The following is a 20,746-nucleotide window of genomic DNA, read 5'->3' as shown; positions in this document are numbered from 1 at the left end:
AGCGCGAGCGGAAAATTTTGAGCTACGTATGGAGGTAAAAAAATTACGTAAATATAACATGAATATTAATAGTTGCTATGTTTAATTGTTGTTTGATTGTAATTTTCGGATTTCCCGAAATTTCCTGGAATTTTTTCATTTCCCGAACCTTTCCTGGAAAAAGTCAAAATTTCCTGAAATTTCCCGAATTTCGGGAAGAGTGGAAACACTGGGTTAGCTGGCGCTGATGCGCTCGAGCGCTCAAGATTGAATGGTCCCTCTTTCTGATTTCGTTTTTATTAATTGAATTATAGAAGCAGAATAAATGGAAAAAAGGGGGGAATACTTCACCAAAATAAAAAAAACAGATCATGATGTGTAAACTGCTGGACCATTTGGTATTGCAGTGGGTCGCGGGGAAAGGGGGGGGGGGTGGTCCCCCTATTCACCCCCCCCCCCCCTTTGAAAGGAGGCATAAAAATGTAATAAAAATAAATAAATAAGGAGAAAAGGGGGAAAATGTAAAGAATAGAGAAAAGGGGGAAATTAATAAAAACGAGGGGAGGGGAATAATTGGAAAGATAAAAGGTGTAAATAGGTCATGCAAATTTAAACAATTCTTGAAAGCTTGACAACTGATGATAAAATAAAGTACAGCAAAGAGTAAATTATACCAAAGTGGATTTATATAAAAATAGCAAGCATTTCCCCCAATTCAATCTCTCCATCTCCCCCATCCTTCTAAAGAAGCGTAATGAATTCGCGAAAATTTGATTTTTTTTTTTGGTCGTGAAAATACTTTGGGGGTCCATGGCCCTAGCTGAGGCCACCCGGCCCCATCTGTACGCCAGTGTCCCTCTCTCACTCCCTCCCTCCTTGAATATCTCCCTCTTTAATTTCCCTCTCTCTCCATCCCCTCGTCCTCCTCTCTTTCTCTCTCTTTCTCCCTCCCATCCTCTCTCGCATATCAACATATTCTAATAAAAAAATCAATACCATTCAAGTTAACCCTCCCCATCCATCCATCTCTGCAACATTAATTATAGTCCAGGAGCAAAATCTCACAGGGGCTCTATTTAAGGAATTCGTACAACCCACACCACAGAAAAGGTTTGACACCAAAGGAAGTTAGTATAGACCCTCTAGATCACTACTAGGTAGGTAGTAGTCCCAAATTGTGGTATCACTTTTTTTTTAAGTAAAATTTAAAGAACGGTGTAAAAGAGCAAAAAAAATGAAAAAATCAATAACCTAGAAGGGTAAGATGAAATGTAAGTTGCCATATCTCCGCTTGTAAAATACGCCGTTGATGTATCAAACTGTTGCAGGATGACAGCTCTCACGTTACAGTAACATTTAAAAGTGAAACTTAGATATCAAACCTTCAAAATAGAATTACACTCATGGCCAATATAATAATAATAATAAAGAGTATTTATAAAGCGCCAAATCCACATTAATTATGTGCTCAAGGCGCTGATATATACTTGGTATATTATTATATCCACTTCCATCTCAAGTAGATATTAAAAAAATGATACGATAAAGTGATGTTGTGTTAAACATGAGGCGCTCTATATCAATACAGTGGAATTAAATATGCGTTATTCATAACAAAATGGAGATTTTGGCAATACTTTTATACATTTCAGATATGTTTTAACTACCATATATGGGCTACAATTTACATTCTTGTAATACCGTGAGTTTGAGATCCAACGCTGAATGAATCAATTAGAATTTGTTTACTGGCGATATAATCTGATCCCAAGTTCCTAACCATATTCCATTTTCTTTTTTCAAACTCAATTTCTTTTTCTTAAAATTGTAAATTCTTTTTATCGTACACATACATATTTAATAAAACTACATTTTTATAAATTGCCACATATTTAAACACAAAAAATCAATTTATCGTCACAATTTTTTCATATCTACTTGAGATGAAAAAGGACACTGGCCATTAGGGAATTCCTATTTTGAAGGTTCGATATCAAAAGTTCACTTTTAGATGTTGCTGCAACGTGCTGTCACCCAGCAACATTTTGATACATGAATGATGTATTTATGACATATATAAGCGGAGATATGGCAACTTACATTTCACCTTCCCCTTAAAGATTATTGCTATTTTTTTTGCTCTTTTACATCGCTCTTTAAATAGAAAAAAGGTGATACCACAATTTGAGACAACTACCTACCTAGCAGTGATCTAGTGGGTCCATACTAACTACCTATGGTGTCAAACATTTTCTGTGGAGTGGGTTGTACAAACCCATTTTTCACAGGTCCTTGTTCACGGACTATTAAAGTAACTAACACATCAATACTATCGTGCTCATCCGGCTAAAAAAATTTGGTTAAAAAGAATAAACATCACCAACACAACCATGCAAAATTATCTGTATTCACTACATGCACTCACTATGTATTATCACAAGTATGATACAAAACAATTGTAATACAGATAAATGATTTTATTTATTTTCCCTGAATCACAAGTCCAATCATAGTCAAAACTGACATTAAAAACTAGCTTTCACTTGATGATGGCAGTAAATATAATACCAAGCTCATGTTAGTCTTTGTTGAAAAGAAAATATATATATTGTAAATGTTCTACCACAATGACTATAAAATGTTTGATCCATGCATTCAACTTCATCTTTCAGCCAGTTGTCTCAGAAAACAAGTCATTACATATGTTGACATTTTCAATTTCATCCCACAATCATAAGAGGGGTATATATGATTTTTTTTTTAAAGAATGTACCTAAAGTTTACAACATGGTGTATTTATAATGCAAGAATATCTGTATAAAAATGTAATAAAAATAAATACATCCAACTACTTAGTAGCACAGATGTAACTTTCCTTTACTTCAACATGATTGGAAAAAATGTAATACATAAAAATAATAATTGATATAAAATAAGTTTTTTCTTATAATTTTTTTTTGCACATTGAGTTGTATAATTCCATGCAGATACACCTTATAATTCAAACTCTGAAAGGTATTTTCCTTAATTACGAACATGTATTTCAGCAGTCAGGAGTACATCACACTTGCAAAATAAAAATAATTGTAATAAAACTACAAATCAATGGCAATATTTCAAATTTGTTTGTAGATGAATCGAGGCTATGTTAGTCACAATTCTCAAGTAATTTGAAATAAACAGTAATATTCATGTTCAAACAAGAGCTTTACCTAAAGTAATTATTGCTTATTTAGATAAAGAGCGGAAAAATATGAAAACCTTCACCTCCTTGTACAACGAATATAATGTACTAAATGATAATGGTACCTGCAAAAATGTAATACATTGTAGTTAAATGCAATAAAAACTTTTTTTCAATGGCAATAATAATAGAATATGAAATATGCAAAACTTTCCTTTTCCCAAATAATGAATACTGGTATATAACATGATATATCTAAATGCAGTACATGTACCTTAACTAATACATTTGGAACAAGCAGTCTTCTTGATGAACACATGATACTTAATGGTACTGGATACAAATACAGGGGTGGTTATAACAGAATCAACTTTGGACTTAGACTTCTCAACCCAATGTTAAAATTCAACTATATGAATTGAATTACAAATCTGCTTTAAAAATTACTTCATCCATATGACTTTCATATAAATTTGCTTTCTTATAGATTTTATTCGTGTTCGATAGTTGAATGAAAACGCATACTAATTCCGAAGCTTCGTTATTCCGAAAGTTCGTTATTCCGAAGGTTCGTATTTCCGAAGGTTCGTAATTCCGAAGGTTCGTTAGTCTGAAAACGAAATGAGGTTCGTAATTCCGAAGGTTCGTTAGTCCGAAAACGAAGTGAGATTCGTAATTCCGAAGGTTCGTTAATCCGAAAAAGAAATGAGGTTCGTAATTCCGAAGGTTCGTAAGTCCGAAAACTAAATGATTAACTAACCTTATTTCGTTTTCGGACTAACGAACCTTATTTCATTTTCGGATTAACGAACCTTCGGAACATCGAACCTTATTTCATTTTCGGATTAACGAACCTTCGGAACATCGAACCTTATTTCGTTTTCGGATTATCGAACCTTCGGAATAACGAACCTTCGGAATAACGCCACAAATGTTCAGATTAACGAACCCTTTTACGTTTTCGGATTAACGAACATCGAGGTATAGGCAATTTGCGTGTTTCGGAATTACGAAGTGTAACCGAATGAAAATGTGATTGTGAGTGAGAAATCCCTCACACCACCCGACATTGCAGCGATGCATTATACTCTCGTCCACAACTAGGACTTAAATTCACATTTAAAACATTGAGATACATAAAGAGATTCAAATACAATTGATACTTGCATTACAATCAATTGAAAACTACCACACAGGCTATCGACCATGATGATGATGGTTTGAATAATCTGAAAACAAAGTTACCGTACATAGAATATTTCAGGGATGTTATCATTCTGGATGAAATACACTCACTTTTAAAATGACCAAGTGAATCTTTGAAGTTGCTCACTTTGAGATCATACACAAATGCTTCATACATATATTTCAAAATTTTAGTACTAAGGAGCAAATAAATTTTGAGATTTTGACTTCTAAATCACCCATTTCTTATAAGATTTAAAACATAACAAACAAATGGAAAATGCTTGCTCCTAGCAAATAAAATGATATAATTCACAATGAACACATCTAATCAGGAATGTTAAATCTTCAGTCCTGATCATCAAATACATGTATAACTTCACCAGTAAATCAGCGCCTGCTATTTTCAAGCCACTATTTACTTCCACCTTGTAATATATTGCTTCATATCATTTGTGCGCTGGATTCTGAATGCAAATTCAACAGCTTCAATGCTGTTTTAATATGTATCCTAACATTTCCCAAAACATCTCTTGATCTGATGCATTGTTTATTTAAAAAACAGGGTATAAACTTGAAGGGATAGTCCGGGCTGAAAATATTTATATCCAAATAAATAGAGTAAAATTCACAGAGCAAAATGCTGAAAATTTCATCAAAATTGGATAACAAATAACAAAGTTACTGAATTTTAAAGTTTATCAATATTTTGTGAAAATAGCTATATGCACATCATCATGAATATTCATTAGGTGGGCTGATGTCACATCTCTACTTTCCTTTTTCTTATGTTATTACATGAAATCATAAAGGTGTCTCCATTATAATGAAATAAGTTGTGGCAATAAATAACTAATGCACTAATCAGTTGTCAATCCAATTGTTTAGTTTTTGGTAATTTCTTTTTAAATAAACCTAATTTCATATAATAAAATACAAAAGAACAAGTGGGGATATGACATCATCAGCCCACCTAATGAATATTCATAAAGACATGCCTAGACTGTTTCACCGGAATAATGCAAATCTTTAAAATTCAATAAATTTATTTGTTATCCGATTTTGATCAAATTTTCAGCATTTTGCTTTGTGAAATTTACTCTATTTATTGAGATATAAATATATCCAGCCCGGACCATCCCTTTAACCTTTGAGGTCTACATTCAATATGTACAGTATTTCATTCAAATGCCTTTTTCCATCCAACCCAATACTCTTTTTGAGAGTAGTTTGTATTCAACATTGTGAAGGATTCAAAGTAAAATTAATGACTTAGCTGGTAATTCAATCATAAACGCAATAAAATGGAAAGAGCTTTATAATAATAATAATAATAATAATAATAATAATAATAATAATAATAGGCATTTATATAGCGCCATCTATCTAGAAATATTCTATTCCGAGGCGCACAAGAAAAGAAAGAATGAGAAAGTTTGGATGAGTGTCAAAGTGCCAATAACTAATACTGTTAGAAAAGATAAAACTTCAGTTTGGATTTGAAGGTCTCCAGTGATTGTATAATTCTTAAATTTAATGGCAAATTATTCCAAAGAGAAGGTGCTGAGGCAGAGAAAGCTTGTGCACCATATGCTACACGTGTCTTGGGAGTCTTAAGAAGTTGCTGGTGTGATGATCTCAGGCTACGAGCTGGTGCATAAGGCGTGACAAGGTCTTGTAGATATTTTGGTGCCAAACCATTTAACACTTTCCAAGTGAGAAGAAGTATTTTAAATTCTATACGCTTCCGGATTGGCAACCAATGTAACTTTTGGAGAATTGGTGAGATGTGTTGATATTTTGACGTACCAGTTTATAATTATAAACCAAGTGCTCAGTACATACTGTACTCATCACAAATTCCACGATGTCACAATAAGGTTGCCATTATAGCATTTAAGAATTCTTCAAGCAGGCATGGACTCTGTATCTCATATGCTGATGTGTTTGGTCACCCATGGGGCCTACCTGCTGGGTGCTTTCAGGCACGTAAGGTAAACTTTTATTCACGCCTAATTTGCCTTTTATATAATTTATAACTTCGATTTTTCATCTAAAAAGTTCAGCAGAGATTCTGTATATGCCCCCTTCAGTCCAAAGCAAAAGCAACTTTTCTTCTTTTAATATTCTGAAATATTCAAGATATTCAATTCACCCCTTTAATATCTAGAACAGGTAGATAAAGTAAAAGACTATATGTAGTTTAATGACAAGGAATAATTTCAAACATCAATTCACCAGCTTAAAGGTAAAACACAGTAGCTGCAGCAAACAATTATTTCATGAGAAAAGTCTTTTTAATTAAGATTGTCATTATCATACATCTAGATCTGGTACATTAATGTAAACTTATCTTTGTAAAATCATGAAATCTTAGCTCAAAATCGATAATTCTGGTGATCACTAACACAGAAAAGCATATGTGAGATAGTGTATTAATATTGCTTTGAAAAATACCTGATATTTGATGGAATTCCGTGCTTATTTTGCTCATTTCTCAGCAATTACACATTTTCTTCCAGAGCTACTTGGCACATATCTTTTATTTATACATACAAACACTTTGGTGGTAATTTCATTGGATTCTGTTCAAACTCATTTTGAGATCGTTACCACAACTGGTATGTATTTATCTTTAAGAAGAGTAAATTTCTTGATATAAGTCATACAAAAGTGAAAATTAGTACACAATTACCAAATATTACCCTGCAATTATTACACCCTTGTTAATTTCATGATCAAAGCGAGGAGTACGCGTTCAAAGAACTAATCTTCAGCGAGGCCCTTGATGGATTCCAGGTACGCAGCTCTCTGGGCTTTATCATCTGCCGGGCGGTTGTAAGGCGTCCAAACAGGTTCACCAACGAACAAACGCTTCGCCTTCACGTAATTCTGCGTATTAGAATGGCAACATTAAAATAATGATATTGATATACTTGTATGTTGATGCCAAATTTAATTGGGTTTGTTCTTATATTGAAGTAATTTCATGATATGCTGTGAGTCTTGGCATTGCAATATGGTAGAACAGACCCCATATAAATCTACTAAGATGTGTAAAATGTATAAAGTAGTGCAATGGATTTTGGGATCAGACTTGCTTCAAAAATGAAGGCGAGTCTGTCCTGAACTTCATGGAAAAGAGATCGCTCTGGGCTCTGTGAAAAGCTATGGAGACTCCTGTTCACGATTATAGAAATAAACCTACATTATTTAGGGCTATTTGCTCATCATTCTGTACGACTGAATCAGATCAAAAATATTCCTTTAAAACTGGATTGGCAATCTGGGGCCGTAGAAGGGATGATGATAACTTTGCTATTAAGAGACTTCATTGTAATTTTGAAATATGATTATGACTGTCATTACCGACATCATTATCATCATCATGATCATCCTCACCATCAATTCCTTGAATAATGGATTGGCAAAAAAGAAGGGATGATGATAACTTTACTATTAAGAGACTTCATTGTAATTTTGAAATATGATTATGACTGTTATTACCAACATCATTATAATCATCATGATCATCCTCACCATCATCACCATCACCACCATCATCACCATCATCATCACCACCATCATCATCACCATCACCACCATCATCACCACCATCATCTTCATGTTTCTGTTTCTATTATGGTATTACTCCTGTATGAACTCGGGAGGCCAGCTGTTTGCTGGCAAATGCCAAGCTGGTATATACATAGGAAATATTTTGTATATCACCATATCATCACGATCATCACCATCATCACCATCATCACTATCATCAGCAGCAGCATCACCGTTATTGTTATTTTCAGAATCATCATCCTCATTATATTACGACTACGGTGAAATATCCAGTGTCAGGCCTGTTAGGGCCTTTCTCAACACCCCACCCCATCCCCACTAACTACTTGTTCTTGATGCTGACAACTTACATTGGTGTCCAAGGTGAAGCGATGGTAGATGCCAGCTGGAAGAACAAAGAATGTTCCCTTGGTGAACTTCATGCGGACCCAGCGTTCCTTGAAGTCTCGAAAGTCAAAGTACCCGCTCCCATCGAGGCAAAATCGAATTTCTTCATCCAGATGAAGATGCTCTTCAAAGAAACTCTTGATCTGTTCAAAAGTGAAAGAGAAATATTGAGAAAGAGAGTTCTACCACCAAATTAATACACTCCCTTCAAGTCCTGAATCCCAAATCTAGAGTTGAAAATGAAAGACAATTTATGCAAGTCAAATGCCAAAAGCTTTTCTTTCTTTTTCCCCCACATTTTTGCCCCAATGGGCAAAACTTGCATGTTTACAAGAGTGAAATCACAAATCAAATTATACCAAATGTAACATTCATCTAAATAATAATTCTGTATTAATCTTCTTTTAAAAAAAAGCATACCAATAGCATTTTTCAGTCTCGAGAAGAATAACTATTGTTTTACCAGGGTTGGCATTTTTTAATGGATAAATCAGATTTATGTGATTTAATTCAGATCTTTTATTTCTTTTAGATTTTTTAAAGAAAAAAATTTGAAACAAAGCACAAACACCAAAAATATATATACAGGCTTTGGGGCTCATTTTTTCTGACAAGCATTCTATTGGAACATTATTTGTCAATTTTCAATTCTGCTTATGGTCAGAGACTGTAAAGAACATTTAGTTCATATTTACATTTATCAACAAAAGCCTTCAAGCATACTTTCAGAGCATACTAGAGCTTTCAGGGAAACTCTGAGGTACGTCCAAAGGCTTCAAGGCTCACTTATATACTAAACTTTCTTTTAAATGTTTAATACCTTTTCCTCGTAATTGGGAAGCCCCTCTTTTGTGATGGTGATCTCATCTTCATAGGAATAGCCACGATCCTTCCTGACCTTGTTGTATGTTGCATCATTCCGATAGTCATCTGGATTTACCTATTAAAAAAGATCAGAGGAGAAGTTTAGAAATCTCTAAGGTCTTATACCCTATACATAGAAAATCAAAGTTTCCTTGTAGGAAGACTATATCCTGGGGGTCGTTTCATAAAGCTGTTCGTAAGTTAAGAGCGACTTAAAGAACGACTGGTGATACTTTCTTACGCAATACTTAATCTCCAATGAACATTTAATGGTGAATATCATTTACCAGAAGAAAGGATCACCAGTCGTTCTTAAAGTTGCTCTTAACTTACAAATAGCTTTTTATGGAACACCCACCAGGGCAATCATCACCCAGCAAAATGACACTGAAAGCCAAAAAGGGCAGCTTGTAACCACAAGGATTTATCACCCTCAGAAATCATACAAGCTAAAATGGTACAAGCGCCTACCATCTTCTATAAAAGGCTATGTAACATTGTTCCGTGCAAGCCTTGCGGGTGAGTTGCAGTGATTGCCCGCCACTCACAAGCAAAAATGTTTTGAGCATGTTCACTTGTAAACCCCTGCGGGACATGGACAGCAATTATGGGGATATAGACTCTAGCGTGCTAAAAATAGATTCAGTGACCTCAATTCCCCCCAGTTCACCATCCATATTTCACGACTTGCTGCCTTCCAATACTCTTGTGATGAAACATGATAAGTTTACATTGACTAGCTGCCTAGCGCACTTAATTGGTGTGGGCACTTGACAGGTGAATGAACCTTCCTAGATTTCCTGTGTGGAGAAATCTTTGAAAATTTGATACCCCGTTTAGATCTGCCAAAATTCTGGAGTGCCTCTGGAGATTACCGTAGGTCTTTCTAGACGAGTTGTTAGATCTACACGGTCTCAGCACAAGGCAGGAATCTGCGGTAATTGCAATGGAAAATACACCCTTGCCAGTCTAGCACAATCGCGAGATTACACAGCGTGATCCACGGTTGTACTGTAGATCTAAACGGTTGCAGCTTAAACGAGGCAAAGGAAACAGAAGTCCTTTATCTGAGCGCATGGTCTCGATCGTTGTGCAGTGCGTGCTTTTTCCCTAGACTGACATTGACCAAAGAAAAAAAGATGACATGTAAGACATAATTATAAACAAAGAAATACATAAGAAAATTGATTAAGAAGATGAAAGAACAAATGAAACCAAAAAATACATAGGAAATCATAGAAAAGAAAATGGAAGGAGAAAACAAAGAAATACATAACATTTCATAGAAAAAAGAAAGGATTAAAACAATACAAAATAATCAATAGAACAAAAAAAGATGAAAAATCAGAGACAAGAAACATCCAAGTATCAATCGTCTCTAACAAAAGATAAAAGAAGAGTTTAAACATATAAACACACAAAACTGACAAAAGAAAAGAAAGATAAAACAAATAAATACATGTAGGCCTACATAGATTTGAAAGAAAAGAGGATGAAAGAAGAATTAAAACACATAGAAATACATAAGAAATCATAAAGAAAATGGAAGGAGAGAACAAAATATGATACATGAGAATTGATAGAAGATGAAAGAATTAAAACAAGGAAATACATAATTGATTGAAAATATGATGAAAGAAAAATAAAACAAAGCAATACATTAAAATCGACAGTAAGAAAAGATGAAGAAAATCAAAAACAAAGAAATAGGCCATACATACTAATTGATAGAAGAAAAGATGAAGAACAAGTGGAATGCCTCTGGCCGTCTCACCTGCATCACGCGATTCAATATAGCAGCAGTGCTGATTTTGAAAACTACTATAACTCGCACAAGATGTTCAGTGATACTTGGTTACTCTTATTTCCACGTTTTATGAACTAGACCAATACACTTATAGAGATATGATGGCAATTCAACAAATACCCCCAACGTGGCCAAAGTTCTTTGACCTTACATGACCTTTGACCTTGATCATGTGACCTGAAACTCGCACAGGATGTTCAGTGATACTTGATTACTATTATGTCCAAGTTTTATGAACTAGACCAACACACTTTCAAATTTATGGCTGTAATTCAACAAATACCCCAATTTGGCCAAAGTTCATTGACCCTAAATGACCTTTGACCTTGATCATGTGACCTGAAACTTGCACAGGATGTTCAGTAATACTTGATTACTATTATGTCCAAGTTTCATGAATCAGATCCATAAACTTTCAAAGTTATGATGGTAATTCAACAGATACCCCCAATTCGGCCAAAGTTCATTGACCCTAAATGACCTTTGACCTTGGTCATGTGATGTGAAACTCATGCAGGATGTTCAGTGATACTTGATTAACCTTATGTATAAGTTTCATGAACTAGGTCCATATATTTTCTAAGTTATGATGACATTTCAAAAACTTAACCTTAGGTTAAGATTTTGATGTTGATTCCCCCAACATGGTCTAAGTTCATTGACCCTAAATGACCTTTGACCTTGGTCATGTGACATGAAACTCAGGCAGGATGTTCAGTAATACTTGATTAACCTTATGGCCAAGTTTCATGAACTAGGTCCATATACTTTCTAAGTTATGCTGTCATTTCAAAAACTTAACCTCAGGTTAAGATTTGGTGTTGACGCCGCCGTCGCCGTCGCCGCCGCCGCCGCCGTCGCCGCCGCCGCCGTCGCCGTCGCCGTCGGAAAAGCGGCGCCTATAGTCTCACTCTGCTATGCAGGTGAGACAAAAATGAGTAAAAAAATAGATCTAGTAATTATCTAAGAATTGATAGAAGAAAAGATGCAAGAAAATTAAAACATAGAAATACATAAAAATTGAAAAAAGAAAATATGAAAGAAAAACTCAAACAAAGAAATACAAAACAATTGATACAAGGAAATATGATAGAAAACTCAAAACAATGAAAACATAATTGATGGAATCACGTTGTTTTAAATCAGCCTAATTTATGATCTAGACTCTAGGATAGTGTCTAGATTTAAATAATAAAAAATTCCATGGAAGTTTTGTGGGCGTTGTGCCTTGTTCTTTCCTGTGCACTATGCCAGAGTTGGAACCTTGAGTGGGTAGATCTAGATGAAAGATCTATGTAGATTCCCCACAGGCACAGGCAGGATGGTTGCAGGGAACAAGTGGTCTGTATGGTAGGGGGTCCTAGAGCTACACAGGTCCTAAAGTTACGCACCACTCCATTGCGCATGCAATTTCAATGGCAAAATACAGGGGCTGCGGAACGGTTTTCAAAGTGGGGAGGCCGAGTCAAAAGTGGGGGGGGCTGACCATGCAAAAAATCAATCGTATGGTCATTTTTACATGGTTTTGGAAAAAAGTGGGGGGGGCTGAAGCCCCCCCCCCCCCCCCCCCCCGCAGCCCCTGAAATACAAGCGCATTCTAGCTCTGTGTCAGTGTGTGTGAAGCTGTGACTGCAGTGACGAACAATCCCTATTCTATTTTTTTTTTTAGAGGCTGCAATAAATCCTTGAATGCAACGACAACCAGCAAATTTTGGAATTTAGGAGTTACAGTCACTTTAATTTCATACTTTTCTATAAGTATAACAATATGGACATAATCGCTAGAGGGTATTCATTTGTCTCGCAATCTACTATGGTCAACAAGGAAATTCGTGATCACTCTCGCAAAAAGTTCGTTGACCATAGTAGATTGCGAGACAAATGAATACCCTCTAGCGATTATTTCAGTCCGCAATAATGAACCTATTTAGTAATCTTGAACCTTGAAGAAGTACTCTCCCAAAAAGCGTACACGCTGTCCTGGAGAGGGTTGTGCTGTGTCAGGGGCTGCCAGTGCTTCAGGTGATGTGGTGATCCTGTGGTGGTATTCTTGGTGCACTATACATGTATACAGTGTGCTAGGTGCAGTGTGGGGTGGTGCGTGTGTGTCCCTCTTACAGCATCCTAAGGGGAGGGGGAGGCAACATTTGCTGAATGATAGGCAATGTTGCTCCCCGGAAGCCAGCTATAGAGGTCGAAGTTACAGCAGCGTTTGGGAGAGTATTCCAAATACGGATGGTTCTTGGGAACATACTGTACATGTAGCAGTTCACTCTACAAAAAGGTTGGGTGTACTTGAGCTGATGTCCAGTGTGTTGTGAACGTTGTGGACGAGAATTGCCGCTTAACTTAATCTGATGTGGCATGTTGATGTAAACAAAATTGTGATGAATTTTGTAGAACATCTCACATTGGCTAAGAAGGCGTCTGTGTTGGAGAGTATCCCAGTGAAGAGTTGACAACATCGATGTTACACTGGATTCTCTGCAATAGTCGTGAAGGACAAACCTAGCACCCTGATGCTGAATGTTTTCAATAATGTTTACATCTTTCTGTATGTGAGGATTCCATGCACATGAAGCATACTCAAGTTGAGGTCTGACAAGTTGCTTGTACACAATGTTTCTCACTTTCAGGTCACATTTACCCAATGCTCGACGTATGATTCCAAGAGTACAAGCAGCTTTGGAGGATATCTTCTGTGCATGGGAGTTTCAACTCAGGTTGTCTGTGATGGTCACACCAAGGTATTTACAGGAGGTTGCCGTTGGAATAGGTTGGTCACTGATGGTAAAGTTGCAAGCCAAGGGTTGTCGTTTCAATGAGATACACATGTGGGCACACTTCTTGACATTGAAGGACATATCCCACAGTTTTGCCCAATCTGATAATGTTGAAAGATCTCGCTGGAGAATTGCATGGTCAGCTCTTGTCTCGACCTTGCGATACAGCACACAGTCATCAGCAAAAAGTCTGATTGGTGATAAGATGCATTCACAGATGTCATTGATGTACAACAGGAATAACACAGGCCCGAGTACTGAGCCTTGCGGCACGCCTGAGAGTACACTGGCTCGTGGTGAGGATGTTCCATCAACGTGAACTGACTGAGATCTGCCTGATAGAAAAGCTTTGATCCATCCATGCATTTGACCAGTAATGCCATAATACTCCAATTTGTAGAGCAGCTTCCTGTGTGATACCTTATCGAAGGCCTTACTAAAGTCGAGAAAGAAGGCGTCTGTCTGACATTGCTGGTCGATGTTGTATGCCCAGTCATTGATGGCCTCAACAAGTTGCGTTTCACATGACAGTCCCTTCCTAAATCCATGTTGGTTTGGGTTGATGATGCTATTCTTTTCCAAGTATTTTGACATGTGGCTCAATACAATGTGCTCTAGGATCTTGCAGCAGATGCATGCGGTATTTTATAGATGGCAAATATAGCGATCTTCAACGCTTATATATAAGCGTCGAAATTTGTAGCCATCTCCTTGTATTAGTCTATAATATACGACGTGTCAAATTGTAGCGAACTAGTTCGCTATTTCCAGATCTCCTCTATATATATATATACGAGGGGGAATTGTAGCGAACTAGTTCGCTATTTTCCAGATCTCCTCTATATATATATATACGAGGGGGAATTGTAGCGAACTAGTTCGCTATTTTCTAGATCTCCTCTATATACAAACGACAGGAAATTGTAGCGAACTAGTTCGCTATTTTTCGGATCTCCTCGATATATATACACGAGGGGGAATTGTAGCGAACTAGTTCGCTATTTTCCAGATCTCCTCTAGATACATACTACGGGATTTGTAGCGAACTAGTTCGCTATTTTTCGGATTTCCTCTATATATATATACGACGGGAAATTGTAGCGAACTAGTTCGCTATTTTCCAGATCTCCTCTATATATATATACGACGGGAAATTGTAGCGAACTAGTTCGCTATTTTTCGGATCTCTTCTTTTGTAGCGAACTAGTTCGCTATTTTTCGGATCTCCTCTATATACGACAGAAAATTGTAGCGAACTAGTTCGCTATTTTTCGGATCTCCTCGATATATACACGAGGGGGAATTGTAGCGAACTAGTTCGCTATTTTCCAGATCTCCTCTAGATACATACTACGGGATTTGTTCGCTATTTTTCGGATTTCCTCTCCCTATATATACGACGGGAAATCATAGCGAACTAGTTCGCTATTTTCCAGATCTCCTCTTTATATATATACGACGGGAAATTATAGCGAACTAGTTCGCTATTTTTCGGATCTCTTCTTTTGTAGCGAACTAGTTCGCTATTTTTTGGATCTCCTCTTTATATATACGACGGAAAATTGTAGCGAACTAGTTTGCTATTTTTCGGATCTCCTCTATAAAATTTTATACACGAGGAGGAATTAGTGAACTAGTTCGCTATTTTTCTAATCTTTATATATACAAGAGACGGAATTGTAGCGAACTAGTTCGCTACAATTCCCCCTCGTGTATATAATTTTATAGAGGAGATCCGAAAAGTAGCGAACTAGTTAGCTACAAATCCCGTCGTATGGATATAGAGGAGATCTGGAAAATAGCGAACTGGTTCGCTACAATTCCCCCTCGTATATATATATAGAGGAGATCTGGAAAATAGCGAACTAGTCTGCTACAATTTGACAATATGGCATCAATATATACAGCCAAAACCTGCAGATTTTCACTTTGAAGCCTTCACAATAATGTAAGCTTTGGAAAAAATGACAACTAGTTCGCTACAATTTCCCCCTCGTGTATATGAAGAGATCAGAAAAATTGCCAACTAGTTCGCTACAGTTTGCCATGTTTATATTTTAGAGAGGAGATGAGAAATGGCGAACTAGTTTGCAACAATTTCCTGTCGTATACATGTAGAGGAGATCCGAAAAATAGCGAACTAGTTTGCTACAATTCCCCCCTGGTGTATATATAGAGGAGATCAAAAAAAATAGCGAACTAGTTCGCTACAATGCCCCCTCGTATATAGTTCGCTACAAATCCCGTCGTATGTATATAGAGGAGATCTGGAAAAATAAAAAAATAGCGAACTAGTTCGCTACAATTCCCCCTCGTGTACATATCGAGGAGATCCGAAAAATAGCGAACTAGTTCGCTACAAATCCCGTAGTATGTATATAGAGGAGATCTGGAAAATAGCGAACTAGTTCGCTACAATTCCCCTTGTGTATATATCGAGGAGATCCGAAAAATAGCGAACTAGTTCGCTACAATTTCCCGTCGTTTGTATATAGAGGAGATCTGGAAAATAGCGAACTAGTTCGCTACAATTCCCCTCGTGTATATATCGAGGAGATCCGAAAAATAGCGAACTAGTTCGCTACAATTTCCCGTCGTTTGTATATAGAGGAGATCTGGAAAATAGCGAACTAGTTCGCTACAATTCCCCCTCGTATATATATATATATAGAGGAGATCTGGAAATGGCGAACTAGTTCGCTACAATTTGACACGTCGTATATTATAGACTAATACAAGGAGATGGCTACAAATTTCGACGCTTATATATAAGCGTTGAAGATCGCTATATTTGCCATCTTATTATTTCCCGATGCATGTGAGTGACACCGGTCTATAATTGGCTGGGTTACTCTTGTCGCCAGACTTGTAAATGCTGGCCACTTGAGCTCTTAGCCAATCACTTGGAAGAATTCCCTCATCATAGGATTGTTGGAAGAGATGAGTAAGGACTGGGCTAATCTCATCTGCATAGTCTCTTAACATTCTAGCAGGTATATCATCTGGACCACTGGCTTTGTTGGTGTTAAGTTCTTTCAGTTGTTTATTCACTCCTCGTAAGCTGATGAAGAGATCTTCAATTGGTGTGTACGGTGAGGGACCCTTGTCTGGTAGAACCGATGAAGTATTATTTATCATGTGTAAAAACTGAAGAGAACTGAGCATTTAGAGCATTAGCTTTCTCTTCATTGGATACATAGGAAACATTTCCTACTTTCAAAGTTGGAATTCCTACCGACTCTCTCCGCTGAGCTTTGACGTACCTCCAGAACTTCTTTGCGTCAGTCATAAGACTTCCTCCGACAACATTTTGAAGGTATTTACTGTGAGCTGATTCTTTTGCTCTTTGAACAGAATTTCTCTTTGTTTTATATGTTTCCCAATCTGAATGTATAGCCTGTCCCTCTTGTTCATCTCCTGTATGATCTTCGGGGTAATGTACGGGTGGCTTGTCTTGGGCCTCGAGTTCCTGTGGGGAATGTGAGACATGATTGACAAAAGAGAAGTCTTGAAGAACATCAAATTATCTTCTACAGAGATGTCTACAGTAGATCTTTCAAAGTAGTCATATGACATCTGAGAGCAGCACTCCTTAATGTCTTGTTTGTCAGCTTTGTCATACTGGTAAATTCTCCGCACTGGTTTTCTTTGGAGTTTGGGTCGCATATTGATGTCAAACAGGGTGATGTCATGGTCACTAATCCAAGGTTTTGTTTGGGTATTATTCACAGCATCAGGTGTAGTAAATAATATGGATATATTTTAGAAATTGAGGCACAGGTCAGGAAATACTATATCTTTGCATGATAAATCGAGTGCGTAGGACATAGCTTGTGTTCAGAAAACACAGCAGGATTTTTGTATTAGTGAGTTACATGTATGTGATATTTTCTTCTAAACTTAAGGATATTTAGAATACCGGTATTTATTACAAATAAGTGAAAGATAATTTGTTCAAATATTAAATTTGACATAGTTTCTATCGTTTGACTTTGAAAACAAAGTGCATAGCTTTAATCAAGTCCTCCCATCATACAGAGATACAGCTATAGTGTCAGTGAGTCAGATAAAATAGACTCCACTCACTCCAGCCTAGTTTTAGGGATAGGCCCGTTTTTTAGCCTAAAAAGCCTTAAAGGTCAAGTCCACCACAGCAAAATGTTGATTTGAATAAAAAGAGAAAAATCAAACTAGCATAACGCTGAAAATGTCATCAAAATCGGATGTAAAATAAGAAAGTTATGTTTTAAAACTTCGCTCATTTTTCAAAAAACAGTGATATGCACAACTCAGTGACATGCAAATGACAGAGTCGATGATGTCCATCACTATTTCTTTTGTTTTTTATTGTTTGAATTATACAATATTTCATTTTTTAGAAATTTAACATATGGACCCACTTGACTTAACCATATAGTATTAAACAATGCTTATTCCATATGTTCAGGGAGGAATTATTGTTGTTTCACTTGACAATGAGAAAATTATATTTCATATAATAAAATACAAAAGAAATAGTGAGTGGATGATGTCATCAGTCTCCTCATTTGCATACCGACCAGGATGTGCATATAACTGTTTTGTGAAATTAAGCGAAACTTTAAAATGTCATAACTTTCTGATTTTACATCCGATTTTGATGACAGCACGCAAATTTGCGTGCTGTCGCCAAGCGGAAGACAGAGAAATCAAGATGGCGACGTAAACACGGCCGTCGATTTGCGTGCTGTCGCCAAGCGGAAGACAGAGAAATCAAGATGGCGACGTAAACACGGCTGTAAGCTCTGCCCATCTTTTCATAACATTTTTCTCGTTTTTTTAATGAATTCTTCTTTAAAAACGAAATCAATATCGCAGAAATGTTGGAAATGAAGTTGAACCCCATGTACATGTTTTAGGGCTAGATCTTTTAGAGGGAAAGTAGAAATCTCAGGGGCGAAAGTTTCAGGTTTTGTGGTCGTACGTGCATGAATATACCTTTAAGTTTAACCTTGGCGTCCCAGACGTCAGTGGGGAGTAAGCCTACGTAGAGTAGATGACTTTTACTCCCCAGAGTCAGACGCCTCCAGGCTAGCGAGACCCTCTCCTAGATTTTCTACGTTTCGATAGGTCTTTCTTCCACCTCTCTCAAGTCAAGATAACCCAGGGAGCTCCCTGGGTTAAAGTCAAGAGTCTCATGCGATGCGAAATCTCGTACTCGTCGTAGCCTAGCATACTCATCGCGGCTGCGACCACCGAGCAGCCGGCCCGACCCCGTGCCATGCCACGGACGGGCAGACGGAGCGTGGGGGAGTTTGTGAATTAAAATTTTTTTGAACCTCACCGTCCAGAACAGAATGCCATGTTTGGCGATTTCTTCCTCGCTCACGTGTTCTGGTGGACTGCGATGGTGTTCTTCACGCTGATCAACATCAGTATTATCATCCATATACCATGCTTCAACACCCATGATGTTAGTTATAAAGACAGGAACGATAGATTTTACAAGAGTTTCAGGCGAGTTCTTTCACTGATTGTGCTAAATTGTTTGCTGCCCTCTTGTGATGAAGATTAACTGAAACTCGCTGCTGGGGAAAGTCCCAGGTTCGATTGAAAAACTTGGTTTATCACTCGAAAACATATAATCATAAACATAATTAAAAGTTAAAGCGTAGTATAGCTCTCTTCCAGGGTTCAGCGTTCTTTTTAGGCAAGGAATCTCTCTCTTAGGTACGTGATCCCTCCACTATTTTGGAGATTCCCAGACACAAATCCCCCACAAATCCACGGTCCGGTAAGTTAGAGATTTAGCATCAAGTTGGAGCGGTAGTCATGAATTTTATTGTAGACAAAAGAGAGATTTGAGGAGCAGACTAGCTATTAACATTTTCTGCTCGCGCTATGCGCTCGCAAAATTTGATTTGTCAGGTACCTATTATTTTCCTGTATTCCATAAAGTTCTCAAAATATCAATTTTCAGGTCAGATTGTCAAAACGTATCAGCTAGCGCTGCACGCTCGCATTTTGATTGGTAAGTTATAACCATTTCATGACAGTTCATAAAATAAATCGGCTCGCGATTTGCGCTCGCATTGATTGTTGAAATATATTAACTCATGCATCTTATTCATAATTACAAAAGTGCTTTAAATGTCCAGTTTTCAGGCCATAATATTAACAGATTTCTCACTCTCATTATATAGACTTATTAGATTAATATATAATATATTTATTTAATGATCAAAGTGTCCCTTTTTCAGAATTGAATATCGACAAGTTTCATCTCGCGCTTAGGAAGAGAAATGGGAAGATATTCATCATTTTCATTATGATGACATAATGTTCTTAGAATGTCCCGGTCCTATGTCAAAACTCAAAGTAATAATAATGAAACATATCAGCTCTTTTTAAACTGTGATCCATATCAAATTTTTCTACAAAGTGCTTAAAATACAGAGCTTAAATTGTCCCTTTTTGAGATCGGAATATCAAATATTTTAAGCTCGCGATTCGCGTTTTTCATGCTAAAAAATTGTATTTAGAATGCCCAGATTCTAGGTCGAAATCTGAAACACGCGTGCTTATGTTTATTATGTTTATTCAGATACGCTGATTGTTGTACAATAATGCATTATCCAGTTTCAGATCACAATATCAACAATTTTCGGTCGGTATGTCAACCAATTTTAGCTCACGCTTCGCATTATTAAATTCTTATATCGTCTTCATGGCTATACTACAAACAGTCCTTAGCAGATACCTTTTCGATCAGGCCAGAACATAGGCCTATATGAACAATTTCTGCTAGCGCTTCGCGCTCGCAGTAATTATCAGGTACATAATTATGCATCTTGTTCAGGATCACAAACATTGCTCAGAATATTCAATTTTCAGGACAAAAGACATCAAAGTCCCATAATTTTTTTAGCTTGCACTTCGCGATCGTACTGTTCAAATAGGGTTTTCGAGATTATTTATGTTGTTTGATAAGAATTAAAC

At 36.8% G+C, this 20,746-nt stretch overlaps 1 protein-coding gene across 1 annotated transcript; it reads right to left on the bottom strand.

Annotated features, from left to right (window-relative positions):
• Window positions 1-5,821: 5,821 nt before the first annotated feature.
• On the bottom strand, window positions 5,822-19,303 carry LOC129263161 (acireductone dioxygenase-like). Its single transcript, XM_054901083.2, has 4 exons — window positions 19,092-19,303; window positions 9,135-9,254; window positions 8,278-8,457; window positions 5,822-7,240 (listed from the first exon to the last, which is right to left on the bottom strand). The coding sequence occupies exons 1-4, from the start codon at window positions 19,215-19,217 to the stop codon at window positions 7,115-7,117; spliced, it is 552 nt and encodes a 183-aa protein (XP_054757058.1). The 5' UTR covers window positions 19,218-19,303; the 3' UTR covers window positions 5,822-7,114.
• Window positions 19,304-20,746: the final 1,443 nt, after the last annotated feature.

The sequence above is a fragment of the Lytechinus pictus genome, chromosome 1 (genome assembly GCF_037042905.1).
Source record: "Lytechinus pictus isolate F3 Inbred chromosome 1, Lp3.0, whole genome shotgun sequence".
Lineage (NCBI taxonomy): Eukaryota > Metazoa > Echinodermata > Echinoidea > Temnopleuroida > Toxopneustidae > Lytechinus > Lytechinus pictus.
Note: the sequence above shows the minus strand (reverse complement) of the source record. Positions and strands in the feature narration are given on the sequence as shown.

Coding starts and splice junctions, on each gene's coding strand:
- LOC129263161 (XM_054901083.2), bottom strand. CDS start 19,217: ATGGGTGTTGAAGCATGGTATATGGATGATAATACTGATGTTGATCAG. Junction 9,255..19,091: donor ATGGCATTCTGTTCTGGACG/GTGAGGTTCAAA, acceptor CTTTTTTAATAG/GTAAATCCAGATGACTATCG. Junction 8,458..9,134: donor TTCCCAATTACGAGGAAAAG/GTATTAAACATT, acceptor ACTTTTGAACAG/ATCAAGAGTTTCTTTGAAGA.